Source organism: Ambystoma mexicanum, chromosome 13 (assembly GCF_040938575.1).
Source record: "Ambystoma mexicanum isolate Mex_15411 chromosome 13, UKY_AmexF1_1, whole genome shotgun sequence".
NCBI lineage: Eukaryota > Metazoa > Chordata > Amphibia > Caudata > Ambystomatidae > Ambystoma > Ambystoma mexicanum.
This window is the reverse complement of record NC_090938.1, coordinates 27,480,760-27,500,743: the sequence shown is the minus strand read 5'-3', so window position 1 is coordinate 27,500,743 and position 19,984 is coordinate 27,480,760. Positions and strand designations below refer to the sequence as shown.

Sequence of the window (19,984 nt, the reverse complement as noted above, 5' to 3'; positions counted from 1 at the left end):
TTCCCGTCGAGACTGCTGCTCTGCTCTCCTCATTTGACTACCATTCTCCCATATCACCCCCTCTGCTCTGTATTTAACTCTGCTATCATCTTCTGATCTCACTTTCTCCTCTCTCGTCCCTTATTCCCTCCGTTCTATATCTCTACTTCCTTGAGACTCTCGTCTTCTTTTCCACTTCCTCTGAATCGTTTTAAGTCTTACCAGGGTCCTGCTTCCCTTATTTACCCTCACTCCGCCTCACGTTCTCTTCGTTAACAGCCTCTCATCCCCTCGTCGCGGCTCCTGAGGCATCTTGTGCTGCTTCTGGCTTCTGGTCAATCTCTCTGCTGGCTCCAGCATTGCAGAATGTCCCTCCTCATGGTCTTACCAGGGACTTGCTTCTCATATTCCTCCCTACTCTCTCTTATGCCCTCTTTGTTCCTAGCCTCCCCTCGTCACACCTCCTGAGCCTCCTTGTGCTGCTTCTGGCTTCTGGTCAGCCTCTCTGCTGGCTCCAGCATTCTGGAATGCCCCTCCTCATGTGTTAGCAGGTTCTTGTTTACCTTATTTCTCCCTACACTCTCTCACGTTCTCTTTGTTACCGGCATTTTATCCCCTCCTCGCTCTTCCTGAGCCTCCTTGTGCTGCTTCTGGCTTTCGGTCACTCTCTCTGCTGGCTCCAGCATCTTGGAATGCCCCTCACCTGATATTCCTGTCTCTCCCTTTCTTCACATCTTTTACTCTTGATTAAAGACTCATCTTCTGGCACCTCTTTATCCCCTTTAATGTCCGCTTATTTACCTCGGTTTGATATTCATATTCAATTTCATTTTTTTTGTACTGTCTTTTGCCATGTGATATGTACAGCACTTTTACGAAAGTGCTCATAAATTGCAATAAAATACAAATACAATTTGGACAGCAGTGCTAGGCCTTGAATTCTGGCCAACAACACGTGAAGTAATGCGCCCACACGATCCCCAAACTAATTCTGCAACCAAATCTTGCACCCACACCACCACTGCACAGTGGTGCATGTCATGGTGAGGGGCGCACTCTGGTTCCCAGTTCAATCAGCCGCCCAAAGTCCAGATGGTGTTCTCCTTCGAGTGCTTCAGCGCCTCTCTCACTCATCAGAGAGGCAGTCTGTTCAGGTGTTGCTGTTTAGTACAAGATCGTGGCCTCAGGGAATTCTGGTAGCTGTAGTCCATGAAGTTAGTCAAGTACCAACTCTCCCTCCCATTGCGCAATGGTCTTTCTTCTGGAAACGGATGCCACCGATGCTGCCGTAGGAGCCGTGTTAAAAAAGCTACAAGACAATGGCAGAGAACACGCTTTTGGCCTATTTTTCAAAGACCTTATCGCCCGCTGCGTGCAATTACTCGGAATTGGAGAAAGAGCTGCTCGCCATGAAACTGGCCTGTAAAGAGTGGAGACACTTGTTACTTGGCACTCCTCATCCCACTGAGATCAGGACAGACCATCGAAACCGGATGTCCTTACAAAGCCTAGACTGCCAGAACAGCTGGCAAGCACGGTGGGTGCACTTCTTTTCCCATTATTTGTTTGTGATTACCTAGCTTCCTTGAACAAAGAACGTGATCGCTGACCTTCTGTCCAGAAACAGACACCTAGAAGCGGAAGGACCATTTCGGGGTAAGATGTTTCCTACCACCATCTTCATACACAAAATCAAAACTTGGATACAGCAGTAACAGGCAGTCCCCTTGATAGTAAACTACGTCCACAACTCACGTCTAAACACGGTCTATACTACTTCAAAACAAAGATATATGTACCTACACCAGAATTCCACTAAAGGGTTATGAAATTGGGACAAAACTCATTTATGCGTGGACACCATGGACAGAGAGTCACTATCGAGCTCATAAAGAGGTAGTTTTGGTTGCCCTCTCTTATCAGTGACGTTACCACCTACGTTAATGAATGTTTGGTTTGTGCTCAGAATAAGACATCACGCCGTCTTCCAGCAGGTCACCTCTATTCCCACACATTGCCTTCTCGACCATGGCAGAAGATTTCAACAGACTTTATAGTAGAGCTACTGGAATTCTGTGGATGTACGGTCATTATGGTGACTGTGGTTTATTTCACAAAACTAGCACATTTCTCCTCTCTGAGAAAGATACCAACTGCAGAAGAAATGAGCGCTGTGTACCTCAGGGACATCTTTCACTTGAATAGGTTACCGGAGTCCATAACTTCTGACCATGGAGTGCAGCATACCTCTAGGTTCTGGGGGGCATTGTGTAGGCACCTTGGTATCTCTAGAGCCATGTCATCCGGATACCATCCTGAGACAAATGGTCAGACCGAGCGCCTTAACCAAACCCTGGAGCAATACCTCAAATGTTTGACTAACTACTGTCAGGACAACTGGGCAACTCTGTTACCTTTAGCTGAGTTCTCCTATAACAACATGGTACACTCAGCTATGGCAAAGAGTCCTTTCTTTTGTTCCTACGGATTTCATCCCATCTGGATCCCGGATCTACCCGCTGTGGTCACTTCAGTGCCATCTGTAGAGGAAAACCTAAGGAACTTACGGGATGTTCAGCAAAAGACCTGTCAAGCCTTGCAAGACGCTCAAGCCACGTACATGACCTATGCTGATTGTAGGAGGAAACAATCCGAGAACTATCAAAATGGCGACCTGGTATGGTAATTCTCAAAATACCTCCCACGCAGACTAAGACCTGGCAAGTTCCCCCCTAAACATGTCGGACCGTTTCCAGTGATGAAAACCATCAATCCGGTGGCTTATAAACTCTGTTTGCCAACCACTTGGCAACGTTTACATCCTGTGTTCCACACCGCTTTGTTGAAACTGTTTATTGGGCAAGACAAGAAAGATGTAATTCCCCCAGTGAAGGACCAGGAGGGTGAATACAAGGTCAATAAGGTCTGCGACTCCAGGTACCATCAGGGTGTACTTCAGTATCTGGTACATTGGGAAGGTTATTCTGCAGCTGAAATATTGAGGGAATCCCCCTCCAACATACAATCCTCCTCCAAAATACGTGCCCCTCGTTTGATTTAAGAATTCCACCAACGTCACCCCTGGAAGCCAGGTGTATTTTCACACAGGAGGGGCATAATGTAACATCTCTGTTATGTTTACGGCAGACATGGAGGTTGCTAAACCGTGCGTCGCTATGGAAACGCTGGAGGAGCTTTCCCCATTCCAACATGGCCGGCATTCACGTACCCGCAACATTGAAGTCATTACGTTTGCGTCAGTACCGGAAGAATGCAGTTCCGGCAATATAGACACAGAAGAACAGGTAGGCTGCGCGTTGCAACTGCTTTCCATTGATGCTGTTTGCTAGTGTGTGTGTTTTTCCCTTGCACGGCTCGCCGCGCGCTTCTGTTCTATTTGACTTCCTTTCTCTGATTCTTGCTTTCCCGCTTGCCGTGCCTCCAGATTCTCGCGGCATTCTACATTCTGTGCCTCTCCCTGTGCTATTCTGGATTCTTGTAACTGGCGCCTTCTGTGGTTCCCCCCTGCCTGAGTTTCCTGCCTTGCTCTCTTAATTCTTCATATACAGTTGGTTCTCTTCTCTGCATATCCGCTGTTACCTGCCACAGCTCTCATATTTTTTCCGTATCTGCTGCACAGTTTGAAGGAGAGCTGCTACTGCTACTGTGATCTTCAACAACTACAGTGACCTGGCACCATAACATTCCAGTCAGGTTTTCCCCCAGGAGGGGTTTATTCCTTGAGACCGAGCTCACCGGGTGGGCTCCGTGCCTCCCAGATTACTATACTTGATTGGCAAGTTGGCGGCATGGAGTGAAAGGCCTTACCTCTTTGCACCAAAGGACAACAAAGCAAAGAAGGTGAGACCTGACAGTGACAGAGAGAGAGAGAGAGAGAGGGAGCACACAGAGCAGACAGAGAGAGAGAGAGGTCACAGGGCAGAAAGACAGAGAGAGCACAGAGAATAGAAAGACAGCGAGAGAGAGAGACAGAGAGAGAGAGCGAGGGAGCACACAGAGCAGAAAGAGAGAGAGAGCACATACAACAGAAAGACAGAGAGAGAGCACACAGAGCAGAAAGAGAGAGAGAGAGCACACAGAGCTGAAATACAGAGAGAGAGATAGACAGAGAGAGCACACAGAGCAGAAATACAGAGAGAGAGAGAGAGAGAGAGAGAGAGAGCACACAGAGCAGAAAGAGAGTGAGAGCACAGCACAGAGATAGAGCACACAGAGCAGGAAGACATAGAGAGAGAGAGTGAGAGAGCACACAGAGACAAAAGAGAAAGAGGGAGAGAGGGATCCCACGGAGCAGAAAGACAAAGTGAGAGAGGGAGAGAGAAAGCACACAGATCAGAGAGAGAGAGAGAAAGAGAGAGAGAGAGAGAAGTGGACAGCGAGGGGGAGGGAGAGAGCACACAAAGCAGAAAGACAGAAAGAGACAGAAAAAGAGAGAGAGCGCACAGCATTGAGAGAGAGAAGAGAAAGAGAGCACACAGCAGAAGAAGAGAGTTCACAAAGAGCAGATATACAGCGAGAGGTAGGGAGAGAGAGCATACACAGAGCAGAAACCCTGAAAGAGAGGGGGGAGAGAGAGCACACAGCACAGATAGAGAGAGAGAGAGAGAGCACAGAGAACAGTAAGACAGAGAGAGGGAGCACACAGAGCAGAAACAGAGAGAGTGGTGGAGAGAGAGAGTGAGATACAGATAGAGGAGAGAGGGAGAGAACACAAAGAGCAGGAAGACAGCGAGGGACAGGGAGAGCACACACAGAGCAGAAAGGCAGAACAAGAGGGGGAGACAGAGCACACAGCACAGAGAGAGGGAGAGAGAGAGAGCACGGAGCAGAAAGAAAGCGAGAGAGCAGAAAGACAAAGTGAGAGAGCACACAGAGCAGAAAGACAGAGAGAGAGAGAGAGATCACACAGAGCAGAAAGACAGAGAGAGCACACAGATCAGAAAGATAGAGAGAGGGAGAGAGAGAAAAAACAGAGTGCACAGAAAACCAGTTGTAGAGGAGGAGATGTACATGTCACTCATGGAGCCCGTCCCCTCACCTCTGTCATATTGGAAGAGCAGCAAGAAAGCACTGTGCATGACACCTGGTATCGTCCCAATACCGCATTGACGATATGAATGACGTTATGCACTCAGACAACTGTTTCGAATGTACCCTCAAACTGACGTGGTAGAAGGAAGTATGCAGACAACACCAGACGTAGAAGAGTTATAAGTAAAGTCTGACAGGTGTAAAGTGACGTCATAAAGAGAAGACATAATGACGCACTGAAGCGATATACAAACACTCAAAGAATGAAGATGTAACTGAAGCAACAAAGTAAACGAACATAAAAATGTGAAGAAATCATGTGTAATAAGAAGACACTGGAGAAGAGATGCAGTAGATGTGTATACGCAGAAACGCAAGGTAGATGAGAAATATAGAAGCATGCTGCAGTAGAAAATATAACACGGGTAAAGCAGCCATTTTGAAAAGATAGGCGTCGGTTTCGTGTAATAGCAAGCTGAAAACCCCACGGAGAGAGACCGAGGCAGAAGAGCTGACAGGTACTGGAATACAAATTCATGCAAGAACAATGAATATTTGTTTGGCTAAGGATCAAGGATGCCACAGTCAGAACCAACTGCAAAGAACAAAAGGAGTGAAAGAGGATAAGCCATGTACGCAGGACATATTTCTCTTAGATTAAGCAAAGGAGTAAACATCTGTGAGAGCCAAGTGTTGGACAATTAAAAGTGAAGAAGAGCATGTGCAAGACAGAGCAACCAAGTCCCCAGAGGCCAAAGAGAGTAATAGCACCCAGTATAACTGAATCAAGTAGCACTAAATAGGAGGACAGAATAGAGAGATCATGGTCTGCTCACACGTGGTGCAAGAACAGAAAACCAGGGCTATTCATATTGCTTGAGACGAAGATAGCAGTGTACCCTCACTCGCTTAAGAGTCCCGGAGAAGAGAACAGTCAGCAAGGTCAACTCCAAAGAAGAGGCCTTGCCTTAAGGCCTAACTGATGAGCGATGGTAGGCTAGTGGGCCAAGTGGGCAGTTGTCAGACGTTGTTCCCTGCACCTGGGTTTCATTTTGCTTACGTGCTGCTAACGAGCTGAATGTCCAAGGTTGGAAGAAGATGCCAGCCACTAGGCGTGCCTATCAGGTGAAGGGCAACCAGTGATGTTTCTCGATAGCTATTTATGTTCCCTTAACCTATCGCTCCGCTCAGTAGGTTTTTACTACTTGCCAGTAGGATGGCCTCATAGCTGATGCATTTTGCGTTATAAAGCCTCTGTATAATGGGAATGTATTTTGAGAGCGAGTAATCTGCGACTTGTTATGCTTGCTGGATTTCCCTGCTTTATTGAACTGATAATAAAGTAGTATTTTGGCATATTATGTGAGTCGGTCCAGTTATTTGGGCCTGTAATTAGTGTTATGGTAACCCCGCCCAGGTGCTACTACACACAGGTTTCACATACACTCTGAGTGCAAGAGACCGAGAACAACAAAAAGCAGAGAGAGACTGAAGAGAAAAGCAGGGTAGACACTTTCAGCTAAAGAAGTTACCCCGTCCCTCACCGTCACTTTGGCCCCCAGTCTAACCGGTACAACGTCCTTTCATCGCAGGATGTTTTTTCAATGGTATTTTCACAGTGACATTTTTAACGAAAAAAACCCATCAAATTCTTTAGGGGGGGGTAGAAAATGACATATATGGGTTGTGGGTGTTCGGGAATACATACAAAATTAAAGGGAATGGGGGGCTTGGGGGACCCCATCGAAAAATAAAATAAAACTAAATTCGATGGGTTTTTTCATTACAAAAGTCACCCAAGCACCATGCAATCACTGTGGCACCCCGGGCAATTACTACGTCCCCCAGCAGTCACCCAGACAGCAGGCAATCACTGTGGCACCCAGGCAATTACTACGTCCCCCAGCAGTCACCCAGACACCAGGCAATCACTGTGGCACCCAGGCAATTACTACGCCCCCCAGCAGTCACCCAGACACGAGGCAATCACTGTGGCACCCCAGTCAATTACTACGCCCCCAGCAGTCACCCAGACACCAGGCAATCACTGTGGCACCCAGGCAATTACTACGCCCCCCCAGCAGTCACCCAGACACCAGGCAATCACTGTGGCACCCAGGCAATTACTACACCCCCCAGCAGTCACCCAGACACCAGGCAATAGCTTTGAGTCCCAGAACTCACCACCCCCCAGGCCCCCACACCTCTACCCCATCCCTGATAACTCCACTCCCGCCACCCACCCCTCCCCCCGCAGTCACTGTTGTCTGCAGGCAGTCACCATATGGCCACCAAACTCTCAACCAAAACCCCAGAAGTAACCATGGCCCGTTGGCAGTCACCACAGCCCCAAGCAATCCTTATATCCCGGCAGTCACCCCAACACAGAGGCGTTGCTAGGGGGTGGCTAAGGGGGCTATAGCCCCTGGTCTTTTGGTTGTAGCCCCGGATAGAAACTCAGGAGCTACAAACAAAAGGGCCGGATAGCCCCCAGTCCCAAATGTTCTGACCTTAGCGTAGCCCCGGGTCGTTTCCAGACGTAGCAACACCCCTGCCCCAACACCAGGTACCCCTCATCTCGACTTACCAGAAGCTTCGTTGACCTTTAGGATCTGAGCTGATGGTTCGGGGTCTTCCTCCCCAGAGATGAGGTCAGCCTGCTCGTCGGGCCCTCCTCCTATCAAAACAGGATCTGATCATGTGACTTAGACATTAAGAAGTGAAACAGTGACCCCGCCCCCGGCCCCACCCCCGCTTAGCGCACCCAGGTCTAGCTGGAATACTTACCAAGGTGGTGCTGGGTCTCCGAGGGTCCCGCCAGACATCCCTGCGCCTGAAAAAGAGGAGAGGGCACAGCTGAAAGAGCAGGCAAGGCAGTAGAGTTGGGCCTGTTTTTGGGGTGCTGCCCTTTCCCTGCATGCAGCTGGGTAGACATACACATGGCATTTGCAGGGAACCTTTTTCCGAACCGTTCTGAAAGATGCCAACGACTGCAGAACAGTTTCTCGCTTCAAGAGTAAATGCTTTCTGCAGAACTGGCAACACTGCGCCAGGTTATAAGCACTTGAGTGTTGGCTACAAAATTAAAAGATTAGCGGGGGGTGTTTAAAGTAAAATAAAAAATACAACTGGATAGCAGCTGTAGAGTGGCTTACAGTTAGCGAGGGACCGGAAATGACATCACAGGAAGTGACATCACAGGAAGTGACATCACATGCAGAAATGGATACTTGCTTGTAAACATTGTTAGGCAGAATCCTGTGCAGTTTCCTTAGGGACCAGTGCAAGAAGATTAAGACTATAGGAGTAAGCAGTAAACCCAATTGGTAGCAGTCTGTACCACCCAGATTTACCTGGTAGCTGTGGCTGAGCAGTCAGACTTCTCTCAAGAAGAGTAGGGCAGTATACAGAGCATACACAATAGGGCAAAAGAACACAGTAGAACAAGCAAACACTGACCAGAGCTTTGTATCAAAAGTATATAATTATTTATTTAACACACACTTCAGAGAATACACTAGCACTATTAATTAAAAGCAAGTTCCAACACAATCAGAAAAGTATTTACACCTCCCTCAGCAATTACTAGACAAGTCTAAGTTAAAACACCACTTTTTATCAAAACAGAGATGAGCGCGTAACTTAGATGGCACTCCAATAATTAGGTTAAAGGGAGAGAAAAAAGGCAGGTCATAAAAATAAAACAGTTCCCAACACTTTTAAGAGACAAAATCAAGTTACTGAAGGCAGGGTATACTGTAGAGCCAAAGTTCATAGGCCAGGCCCACTTTGAATGGAGCAAGGCGAAATGTGCCCAAGATCACACGGTTTAGCAATGCATTCAAGTCTTTGTAGAAATGTTCAAAAGAGGTTGGGGTGGTTCAAAAGACAAAGTTAGAAGGTCTGGGGGCCAACCCATTTGGAAAGCCAAGGATTTAAGGGTCACCTTGGGCAAACCAAAGAAAGGGAGGCAAGGTAGAACACAGTACCTTAAAGAGTGAGGAAGCTCCAGCGGTGGCAGTTGTTCGTGGCAGCGTGTGCAGTTCGTGGTTTAGACCAGGGGAAGAGAGGATCTCGTCAAGGAGGAAACTTGGAGTCGTTGCACTGCCCAGGGAAGAAACTAGCCGCGGTGTTCATCGGTGGAAAGGTGTGTTCCTGGTATTCGCGGTCACAGTGGTGCAGCTTGGCTATCCAGCTGCTGGGGTGCTTGGCACGGGCGATTTGACCAAGAGATGTCTTTGGAAGACGAAAGGGGTGAACTGGTTGGTCCCATCAACTCAAAGGAAGAAGACTCGTCCAGCAGAAGATCTTCTCTTGTCGTTGGTGAGTTTGTTGCAGCAGGGCTTCACCGGTGGTGTCGTCGTTGCAGATGGCTCAGCTTCTTCCCTCATTGGATTCTTAGGTCCTGTGGCTTCTTCTGAAGTTCCAGTCCCAAAGGCCCTGCTTTTATGCTGAAAAACCCCCATTCAACAGCCTAGCTGTCACTCACACATGCTAAATGGTGAGCCGGGTGGCTCACCACTGGCCCAATCAGAACAGAGTGCGACTTGAGTTGCTAAGGCAACGCATTCCAGGGTGACAATTCCCCCACCCACACATCCTGTGGAACCCAGACAGAGTGGCACCAGTTGGAGGGCTTCTGTGGGGAAGTCTGCCAAAAAGTGGAACAAAGGGTCCGACCTTGGTTGGAGTTACAGAGGCGGACACAAACGAAAAGAGCTCTGGCAAAAAGACCCAACCGGTGTTTTGATATTAAATAAATAAACCAGCGGTATCTTTAACATTGCACCAAAAAGTGGTGCGTTTGAAATCAATGGGAAAATCCCATAGGAAATATTCTGGTGGAATATTTTGCGTGGTAACCACTGCCACCAGCCAGAAACTCGACAAGCGGGGACTGGACAGTGCCCCCTTGGAAACAGACCCAGGGGCAATCGAATTAACCCCTTCCAGTATTTCCACAATATGATGGTTTGTACTGGTTCTGTTCACAATTTTGTACTAGTAAAGTCAATGGTGACTTTACATGCCCTGGGAGACAGTAGTCAGTCCCAGGGTATGGAGTCTATGTTTGGGGTCGCTATGACACCCCTGTGTTAGTGCACTGAGGGTGCTGTGTAACACATACACAAAAAACAGATGATACCCTATGGAGTAAAAGACCCCATATCCCATAAGCACACAAAAAGTCAGAGACATACCTCAAATCATGCCTAAGAGTGGGAGGAAAAGAGTCTCACTCTTAGCAGGAGAAAAAAAACAAACGCCAAAAATCCAGCAAAGCTGCTGGGGGACCACTAGGTTTGGGAAATTAGCAGTATAAGAGAATTCTCCCTAACAAACATACCTTTTCATAAGGTGAATAGTGCCTCACACTGGGAAATTCCAAACGTTTTAAATAAACATGTGCAATAAACACTTAATATAAAGTGGATTTTGCCTTTAAACACTTGATTAACACTTGTTTTGCCTATAAATTGAGAGCCCTTTCGTAGAGCCCAGGCACTGCCAGGGAAGCCCGCCACTATCCGATCACTCTTGGGCATGTAATTTCCATCCCACAGGATTTCCTTCCGATTCACCAGTTGCTTCCTAGATCCCAGGCACTGCCAGGGAAGCCCGCCACTACCCAATCACTCTTGGGCACTTAAGTTCCATCCCCCAAGCTTTCCTTCAGATTCACCAGTTGCTTCCTGGAGCCCAGGCACTGCCAGGGATGCCCGCCACTACCCAATCAGTCTTGGGCATGTAAGTTCCATCCCACAGGCTTGCCTTCAGATTCAACAGTTGCTTCCTAGAGCCCAGGCACTGCCAGGGAAGCCCACCGCTACCCGATAGTCTGGGGGAGGTAAGTTCCATCCCACAGGCTTTCCATCAGATTCACCAGTTGCATCCTGGAACCCAGGCACTGCCAGGGATGCCGCCACTACTTGATCAGTCTGGGGCACGTAAGTTCCATCCAACAGGCTTCCCTTCCGATTCCCCAGTTGCTTCCTAGAGCCCAAGCACCGCCAGGGAAGCCCACCACTATCCGATTAGTCTTGAGCAAGTAAGTTCCATCCCACAGGCTTTCCTTCAGCTTCCCCAGTTACTTCCTAGAGCCCAGACACTGCCGGGGAAGCCCGCCGCTACCTGATCACTCTTGGGCAGGTAAGTTCAACCCCACAGGCTTTCCTTCAGATTCACCAGTTGCTTCCTAGAGCCCAGGCACTGCCAAGGAAGCCGGCCACTACCCGATCACTCTTAAGCAGGTAAGTTCCATCCCACAGGCTTTCCTTCAGATTCACCAGTTGCTTCCTAGAGCCCAGGCACTGCCAGGGAAGCTGGTCACTACCCGATCAGCCTTGGGCAGGTAAGTTCCATCCCATAGGCTTTCCTTCAGATTCACCAGTTGTTTCCTAGAGCCCAGGCACTGCCAGGGATGCCTGCAACTACCTGATAAGTCTGGGGCCTGTGTGTTCCATCCCACAGGCTTTCTTTCAGATTCACCAATTGCTTCCTAGAGCCAAGGCACTGCCAGGGAATCCTGCCACTACCTGATCAGTTTTGGGCAGGTAAGTTCCATCCCACATGCTTTTCTAGAGATTCACTGGTTGCTTCTTAGAGCCAAGGCACTGCCAGGGAAGCTGGCCACTACTCGATCAGTCTGGGGCAGGTAAATTCCATCCCACAGGCTTTCCTTCAGATTCACCGGTTGCTTCCTAGAGCCCAGGGACTGCCAGGGAAGCCCGCCACTACCCGATAACTCATGGGCACTTTAGTTCCATCCCCCAGGCTTTCCTTCAGATTCACCAGTTGTTTCCTATATCCCAGGCACTGCCAGGGAAGCCCGCCACTACCCGATCACTCTTGGGACCTTAAGTTCCATCCCCCAGGCTTTCCTTCAGATTCACCAGTTGCTTCCTGGAGCCCAGGCACTGCCAGGGATGCCCGCCACTACCCGATCAGTCTTGGGCATGTAACTTCAATCCCACAGGCTTGCCTTCAGATTCAACAGTTGCTTCCTAGAGCCCAGGTACTGCCAGGGAAGCCCAATGCTACCCGATAGTCCGGGGGAGTTAAGTTCCATCCCACAGGCTTTCCTTCAGATTCACCAGTTGCTTCCTGGAACCCAGGCACCTCTAGGGAAGCCCGCCACTATCCGATCAGTCTTGGGCAGGTAAGTTCCATCCCACAGGCTTTCCTTCAGCTTCCCCAGTTGCTTCCTAGAGCGCAGGAACTGCGGGGGAAGCCCGCCGCTACCTGATCACTCTTGGGCAGGTAAGTTCAACCCCACAGGCTTTCCTCCAGATTCACCAGTTGCTTCCTGGTGCCCAGGCACTGCCAGTGATGCCCGCCACTACCCGATCAGTCTTGGGCATGTAAGTTCAATCTCACAGGCTTGCCTTCAGATTCAACAGTTGCTTCCTAGAGCCCAGGCACTGCCAGGGAAACCCACTGCTACCCGATAGTCTGGGGGAGTTAAGTTCCATCCCACAGGCTTTCCTTCAGATTCACCAGTTGCTTCCTAGAGCCCAAGCACCGCCAGGGAAGCCCGCCACTATCCGATCAGTCTTGGGCAGGTAAGTTCCATCCCACAGGCTTTCCTTCAGCTTCCTCAGTTGCTTCCTAGAGCGCAGGCACTGCAGGGGAAGCCCGCCGCTACCTGATCACTCTTGGGCAGGTAAGTTCAACCCCACAGGATTGCCTTCAGATTCAACAGTTGCTTCCTAGAGCCCAGGCACTGCCAGGGAAGCCCACCGCTACCCGATAGTCTGGGGGAGGTAAGTTCCATCCCACAGGCTTTCCATCAGATTCACCAGTTGCATCCTGGAACCCAGGCACTGTCAGGGATGCCGCCACTACTTGATCAGTCTGGGGCACGTAAGTTCCATCCCACAGGCTTCCCTTCCGATTCCCCAGTTGCTTCCTAGAGCCCAAGCACCGCCAGGGAAGCCCACCACTATCCGATTAGTCTTGGGCAGGTAAGTTCCATCCCACAGGCTTTCCTTCAGCTTCCCCAGTTACTTCCTAGAGCCCAGACACTGCCGGGGAAGCCCGCCGCTACCTGATCACTCTTGGGCAGGTAAGTTCAACCCCACAGGCTTTCCTTCAGATTCACCAGTTGCTTCCTAGAGCCCAGGCACTGCCAAGGAAGCCGGCCACTACCCGATCACTCTTAAGCAGGTAAGTTCCATCCCACAGGCTTTCCTTCAGATTCACCAGTTGCTTCCTAGAGCCCAGGCACTGCCAGGGAAGCTGGTCACTACCCGATCAGCCTTGGGCAGGTAAGTTCCATCCCATAGGCTTTCCTTCAGATTCACCAGTTGCTTCCTAGAGCCCAGGCACTGCCAGGGATGCCTGCAACTACCTGATAAGTCTGGGGCCTGTGTGTTCCATCCCACAGGCTTTCTTTCAGATTCACCAATTGCTTCCTAGAGCCAAGGCACTGCCAGGGAATCCTGCCACTACCCGATCAGTTTTGGGCAGGTAAGTTCCATCCCACAGGCTTTCCTACAGATTCACTGGTTGCTTCTTAGAGCCAAGGCACTGCCAGGGAAGCTGGCCACTACTCGATCAGTCTGGGGCAGGTAAATTCCATCCCACAGGCTTTCCTTCAGATTCACCGGTTGCTTCCTAGAGCCCAGGGACTGCCAGGGAAGCCCGCCACTACCCGATCACTCATGGGCACTTTAGTTCCATCCCCCAGGCTTTCCTTCAGATTCACCAGTTGTTTCCTAGATCCCAGGCACTGCCAGGGAAGCCCGCCACTACCCGATCACTCTTGGGACCTTAAGTTCCATCCCCCAGGCTTTCCTTCAGATTCACCAGTTGCTTCCTGGAGCCCAGGCACTGCCAGGGATGCCCGCCACTACCCGATCAGTCTTGGGCATGTAGGTTCAATCCCACAGGCTTGCCTTCAGATTCAACAGTTGCTTCCTAGAGCCCAGGCACTGCCAGGGAAGCCCAACGCTACCCAATAGTCTGGGGGAGTTAAGTTCCATCCCACAGGCTTTCCTTCAGATTCACCAGTTGCTTCCTGGAACCCAGGCACTGCCAGGGATGCCCGCCACTACCTGATCAGTCTGGGGCACGTAAGTTCCATCCCACAGGCTTCCCTTCAGATTCCCCAGTTGCTTCCTAGAGCCCAAGCACCTCCAGGGAAGCCCGCCACTATCCGATCAGTCTTGGGCAGGTAAGTTCCATCTCCCAGGCTTTCCTTCAGCTTCCCCAGTTGCTTCCTAGAGCGCAGGAACTGCCGGGGAAGCCCGCCGCTACCTGATCACTCTTGGGCAGGTAAGTTCAACCCCACAGGCTTTCCTCCAGATTCACCAGTTGCTTCCTGGTGCCCAGGCACTGCCAGTGATGCCCGCCACTACCCGATCAGTCCTGGGCATGTAAGTTCAATCTCACAGGCTTGCCTTCAGATTCAACAGTTGCTTCCTAGAGCCCAGGCACTGCCAGGGAAGCCCACTGCTACCCGATAGTCTGGGGGAGTTAAGTTCCATCCCACAGGCTTTCCTTCAGCTTCCCCAGTTGCTTCCTAGAGCGCAGGCACTGCCGGGGAAGCCCGCCGCTACCTGATCACTCTTGGGCAGGTAAGTTCAACCCCACAGGCTTTCCTTCAGATTCACCAGTTGCTTCCTAGAGCCCAGGCACTGCCAAGGAACCCGGCCACTACCCGATCACTCTTGGGCAGGTAAATTCCACCCCAAAGGCTTTCCTTCATATTCACCTGTTGCTTCCTAGAGCGCAGGCACTGCCAGGGAAGCCTACCACTAACCGATCAGTCCTGGGCAGGTAAGCTCCAACCCACAGGCTTTCCTTCAGATTCACTGGTTGCTTCCTAGAGCCCAGGCACTGCCAGGGAAGCTGGCCACTACCCGATCAGTCTGGGGCATTTTAAGTTCCATCCCACAGGCTTTCCTTCAGATTCACCAGTTGCTTCCTAGAGCCCAGGCACTGCCAGGGAAGCCGGCCACTACCTGATCAGTCTGGGGCTCGTATGTTCCATCCCACAGGCTTTCCTTCAGATTTCCCAGTTGCTTCCTAGAGCCCAAGCACCACCAGGGAAGCCCGCCACTATCCGATCAGTCTTGCGCAGCTAAGTTCCATCCCACAGGCTTTCCTTCAGCTTCCCCAGTTGCTTCCTAGAGCCCAGGCACTGCCGGGGAAGCCCGCTGCTACCTGATCACTCTCGGGCAGCTAAGTTCAACCCCACAGGCTTTCCTTCAGATTCACCAGTTGCTTCCTAGAGCCCAGGCACTGCCAAGGAAGACGGCCACTACCCGATAACTCTTGGGCAGGTAAGTTCCATCCCACTGGCTTTCCTTCAGATTCACTGGTTGCTTCCTAGAGCCCAGGCACTGCCAGGGAAGCTGGCCACCACCCGATCAGTCTGGGGCAGTTAAGTTCCATCCCACAGGCTTTCCTTCAGATTCACCAATTGCATCCTAGAGCCCAGGCACTGCCAGGGAAGCCGGCCACTACCTGATCAGTCTGGGGCACGTAAGTTCCATCCCACGGGCTTTCCTTCAGATTCCCCAGTTGCTTCCTAGAGCCCAAGCACCGCCAGGGAAGCCCGCCACTATCCGATCAGTCTTGCGCAGGTAGGTTCTATCCCACAGGCTTTCCTTCAGCTTCCCCAGTTGCTTCCCAGAGCCCAGGCACTGCCGGGGAAGCCCGCCGCTACCTGATCACTCTCGGGCAGCTAAATTCAACCCCACAGGCTTTCCTTCAGATTCACCTGTTGCTTTCTAGAGCCCAGGCACTGCCAAGGAAGACGGCCACTACCCGATCACTCTTGGGCAGGTAAGTTCCATCCCACAGGCTTTCCTTCAGATTCACTGGTTGCTTCCTAGAGCCCAGGCACTGCCAGGGATGCCTGCAACTACCTGATAAGTCTGGGGCCTGTATGTTCCATCCCACAGGCTTTCCTTCAGATTCACCAATTGCTTCCTAGTGCCCAGGCACTGCCAGGGAAGCCTGCTACTACCCAATCAATCTTGGGCAGGTAAGTTCCATCCCACAGGCTTTCCTTCAGATTCACTGGTTGCTTCCTAGAGCCCAGGCACTGCCAGGGAAGCTGGCCACAACCCGATCAGTCTGGGGCAGTTAAGTTCCATCCCACAGGCTTTCCTTCAGATTCACCAGTTGCTTCCGGGAGCCCAGGCACTGCCGGGGAAGCCCGCCACTACCTAATCACTTTTGGGCAGGTAAGTTCCATCCCATAGGCTTTCCTTCAGATTCACCAGTTGCTTCCTAGAGCCCAGGCACTGCCAGGGAAGCTGGTCATTACCCGATAAGCCTTGGGCAGGTAAGTTCCATCCCATAGGCTTTCCTTCAGATTCACTGGTTGCCTCCTAGGGCCCAGGCCCTGCCAGGGATGCCTGCAACTACCTGATAAGTCTGGGGCCTGTATGTTCCATCCCACAGGCTTTCCTTCAGATTCACCAATTGCTTCCTAGAGCCAAGGCACTGCCAGGGAAGCCTGCCACTACCCGATCAATCTTGGGCAGGTAAGTTCCATCCCACAGGCTTTCCTTCAGATTCACTGGTTGCGTCCTAGAGCCCAGGCACTGCCAGGGAAGCTTGCCACTACCCGATCAGTCTGAGGCAGTTAAGTTCCGTCCCACAGGCTTTCCTTCAGATTCACCAGTTGCTTCCTAGAGCCCAGGCACTGCCTGGGAAGCCGGCGACTACCCGATCACTCTTAGGCAGGTAAGTTCCATCCCACAGGCTTTCCTTCAGATTCACCAGTTGCTTCCTAGAGCCCAGGCACTGCCAGGGAAGCTGGCCACTACCCGATCAGCCTGGGGCAGGTAAGTTCCATCCCACAGGCTTTCCTTCAGATTCACCAGTTGCTTCCGGGAGCCCAGACACTGCCAGGGAAGCCCGCCACTACCTAATCACTCTTGGGCAGGTAAATTCCATCCCACAGGCTTTCCTTCAGATTCACCGGTTGCTCCCTGGAGCCCAGGCACTGTCAGGGATGCCCGCCACTACCCGATCACTCTTAGGCAGGTAAGTTCTATCCCACAGGCTTTCCTTTAGATTCACCAGTTGCTTCCTAGAGCCCAGGCACTGCCAGGGAAGCTGGCCACTACACGATCAGCCTTGGGCAGGTAAATTCCATTCCACAGGCTTTCCTTCAGATTCACGGGTTGCTTTCTAGAGCCCAGGCACTGCCAGGGAAGCCTGCCACTACCCGATCAGTCTTGGGAAGGTAAGTTTGAACCCACAGGCTTTCCTTCAGATTCACTGGTTGCTTCCTGGAGCCCAGCACTGCCAGGGAAGCTGGCCACTGTCCGATCAGTCTGGGGCAGTTAGGTTCCATCCCACAGGCTTTCCTTCAGATTCACCGGTTGCTTTCTAGAGCCCAGGCACTGCCAGGGAAGCCTGCCACTACCCGATCAGTCTTGGGAAGGTAAGTTCCAACCCACAGGCTTTCCTTCAGATTCCCCAGTTGCTTCCTAGAGCCCAAGCACCCCCAGGGAAGCCCGCCACTATCCGATCAGTATTGGGCAGGTAAGTTCCAACCCACAGGCTTGCCTTCAGATTCAACAGTTGCTTCCTAGAGCCCAGGCACTGCCAGGGAAGCCCACTGCTACCCGATAGTCTGGGGGAGTTAAGTTCCATCCCACAGGCTTTCCTTCAGATTCACCAGTTGCTTCCTGGAACCCAGGCACTGCCAGGGATGCCCGCCGCTACCTGATCAGTCTGGGGCATGTAAGTTCCATCCCACAGGCTTTCCTTCAGATTCCCAAGTTGCTTCCTAGAGCCCAAGCACCGCCAGGGAAGCCCGCCACTATCCGATCAGTCTTGGGCAATTAAGTTCCATCCCACAGGCTTTCCTTCAGCTTCCCCAGTTGCTTCCTAGAGCGCAGGCACTGCCGGGGAAGCCCGCCGCTACCTGATCACTCTTGGGCAGGTAAGTTCAACCCCACAGGCTTTCCTTCAGATTCACCAGTTGCTTCCTAGAGCCCAGGCACTGCCAAGGAACCCGGCCACTACCCGATCACTCTTGGGCAGGTAAATTCCACCCCAAAGGCTTTCCTTCATATTCACCTGTTGCTTCCTAGAGCGCAGGCACTGCCAGGGAAGCCTACCACTAACCGATCAGTCCTGGGCAGGTAAGCTCCAACCCACAGGCTTTCCTTCAGATTCACTGGTTGCTTCCTAGAGCCCAGGCACTGCCAGGGAAGCTGGCCACTACCCGATCAGTCTGGGGCATTTTAAGTTCCATCCCAGAGGCTTTCCTTCAGATTCACCAGTTGCTTCCTAGAGCCCAGGCACTGCCAGGGAAGCCGGCCACTACCTGATCAGTCTGGGGCACGTATGTTCCATCCCACAGGCTTTCCTTCAGATTTCCCAGTTGCTTCCTAGAGCCCAAGCACCGCCAGGGAAGCCCGCCACTATCCGATCAGTCTTGCGCAGCTAAGTTCCATCCCACAGGCTTTCCTTCAGCTTCCCCAGTTGCTTCCTAGAGCCCAGGCACTGCCGGGAAGCCCGCTGCTACCTGATCACTCTCGGGCAGCTAAGTTCAACCCCACAGGCTTTCCTTCAGATTCACCAGTTGCTTCCTAGAGCCCAGGCACTGCCAAGGAAGACGGCCACTACCCGATAACTCTTGGGCAGGTAAGTTCCATCCCACTGGCTTTCCTTCAGATTCACTGGTTGCTTCCTAGAGCCCAGGCACTGCCAGGGAAGCTGGCCACCACCCGATCAGTCTGGGGCAGTTAAGTTCCATCCCACAGGCTTTCCTTCAGATTCCCCAGTTGCTTCCTAGAGCCCAAGCACCGCCAGGGAAGCCCGCCACTATCCGATCAGTCTTGCGCAGGTAGGTTCCATCCCACAGGCTTTCCTTCAGCTTCCCCAGTTGCTTTCCAGAGCCCAGGCACTGCCGGGGAAGCCCGCCGCTACCTGATCACTCTCGGGCAGCTAAATTCAACCCCACAGGCTTTCCTTCAGATTCACCTGTTGCTTTCTAGAGCCCAGGGACTGCCAAGGAAGACGGCCACTACCCGATCACTCTTGGGCAGGTAAGTTCCATCCCACAGGCTTTCCTTCAGATTCACTGGTTGCTTCCTAGAGCCCAGGCACTGCCAGGGATGCCTGCAACTACCTGATAAGTCTGGGGCCTGTATGTTCCATCCCACAGGCTTTCCTTCAGATTCACCAATTGCTTCCTAGTGCCCAGGCACTGCCAGGGAAGCCTGCCACTACCCAATCAATCTTGGGCAGGTAAGTTCCATCCCACAGGCTTTCCTTCAGATTCACTGGTTGCTTCCTAGAGCCCAGGCACTGCCAGGGAAGCTGGCCACTACCCGATCAGTCTGGGGCAGTTAAGTTCCATCCCACAGGCTTTCCTTCAGATTCACCAGTTGCTTCCGGGAGCCCAGGCACTGCCGGGGAAGCCCGCCACTACCTAATCACTCTTGGGCAGGTAAGTTCCATCCCATAGGCTTTCCTTCAGATTCACCAGTTGCTTCCTAGAGCCCAGGCACTGCCAGGGAAGCTGGTCATTACCCGATAAGCCTTGGGCAGGTAAGTTCCATCCCATAGGCTTTCCTTCAGATTCACTGGTTGCCTCCTAGGGCCCAGGCCCTGCCAGGGATGCCTGCAACTACCTGATAAGTCTGGGGCCTGTATGTTCCATCCCACAGGCTTTCCTTCAGATTCACCAATTGCTTCCTAGAGCCAAGGCACTGCCAGGGAAGCCTGCCACTACCCGATCAATCTTGGGCAGGTAAGTTCCATCCCACAGGCTTTCCTTCAGATTCACTGGTTGCGTCCTAGAGCCCAGGCACTGCCAGGGAAGCTTGCCACTACCCGATCAGTCTGAGGCAGTTAAGTTCCGTCCCACAGGCTTTCCTTCAGATTCACCAGTTGCTTCCTAGAGCCCAGGCACTGCCTGGGAAGCCGGCGACTACCCGATCACTCTTAGGCAGGTAAGTTCCATCCCACAGGCTTT

The 19,984-nt window shown here is 51.7% G+C and overlaps 1 protein-coding gene across 1 annotated transcript in view; it reads right to left on the bottom strand.

Moving 5' to 3' along the window:
• LOC138520068 (hatching enzyme 1.2-like) overlaps positions 1–19,984 on the bottom strand; it is a 45,794-nt gene that overhangs the window by 12,626 nt on the left and 13,184 nt on the right. Inside the window, exons 2-3 of the mRNA XM_069632595.1 lie at positions 7,819–7,864; positions 7,619–7,708 (exon numbers count right to left, since the gene is read on the bottom strand). Of these exons, the coding sequence (XP_069488696.1) occupies positions 7,619–7,708; positions 7,819–7,864 (136 nt within the window). The remainder of the gene's footprint in view (positions 1–7,618; positions 7,709–7,818; positions 7,865–19,984) is intronic.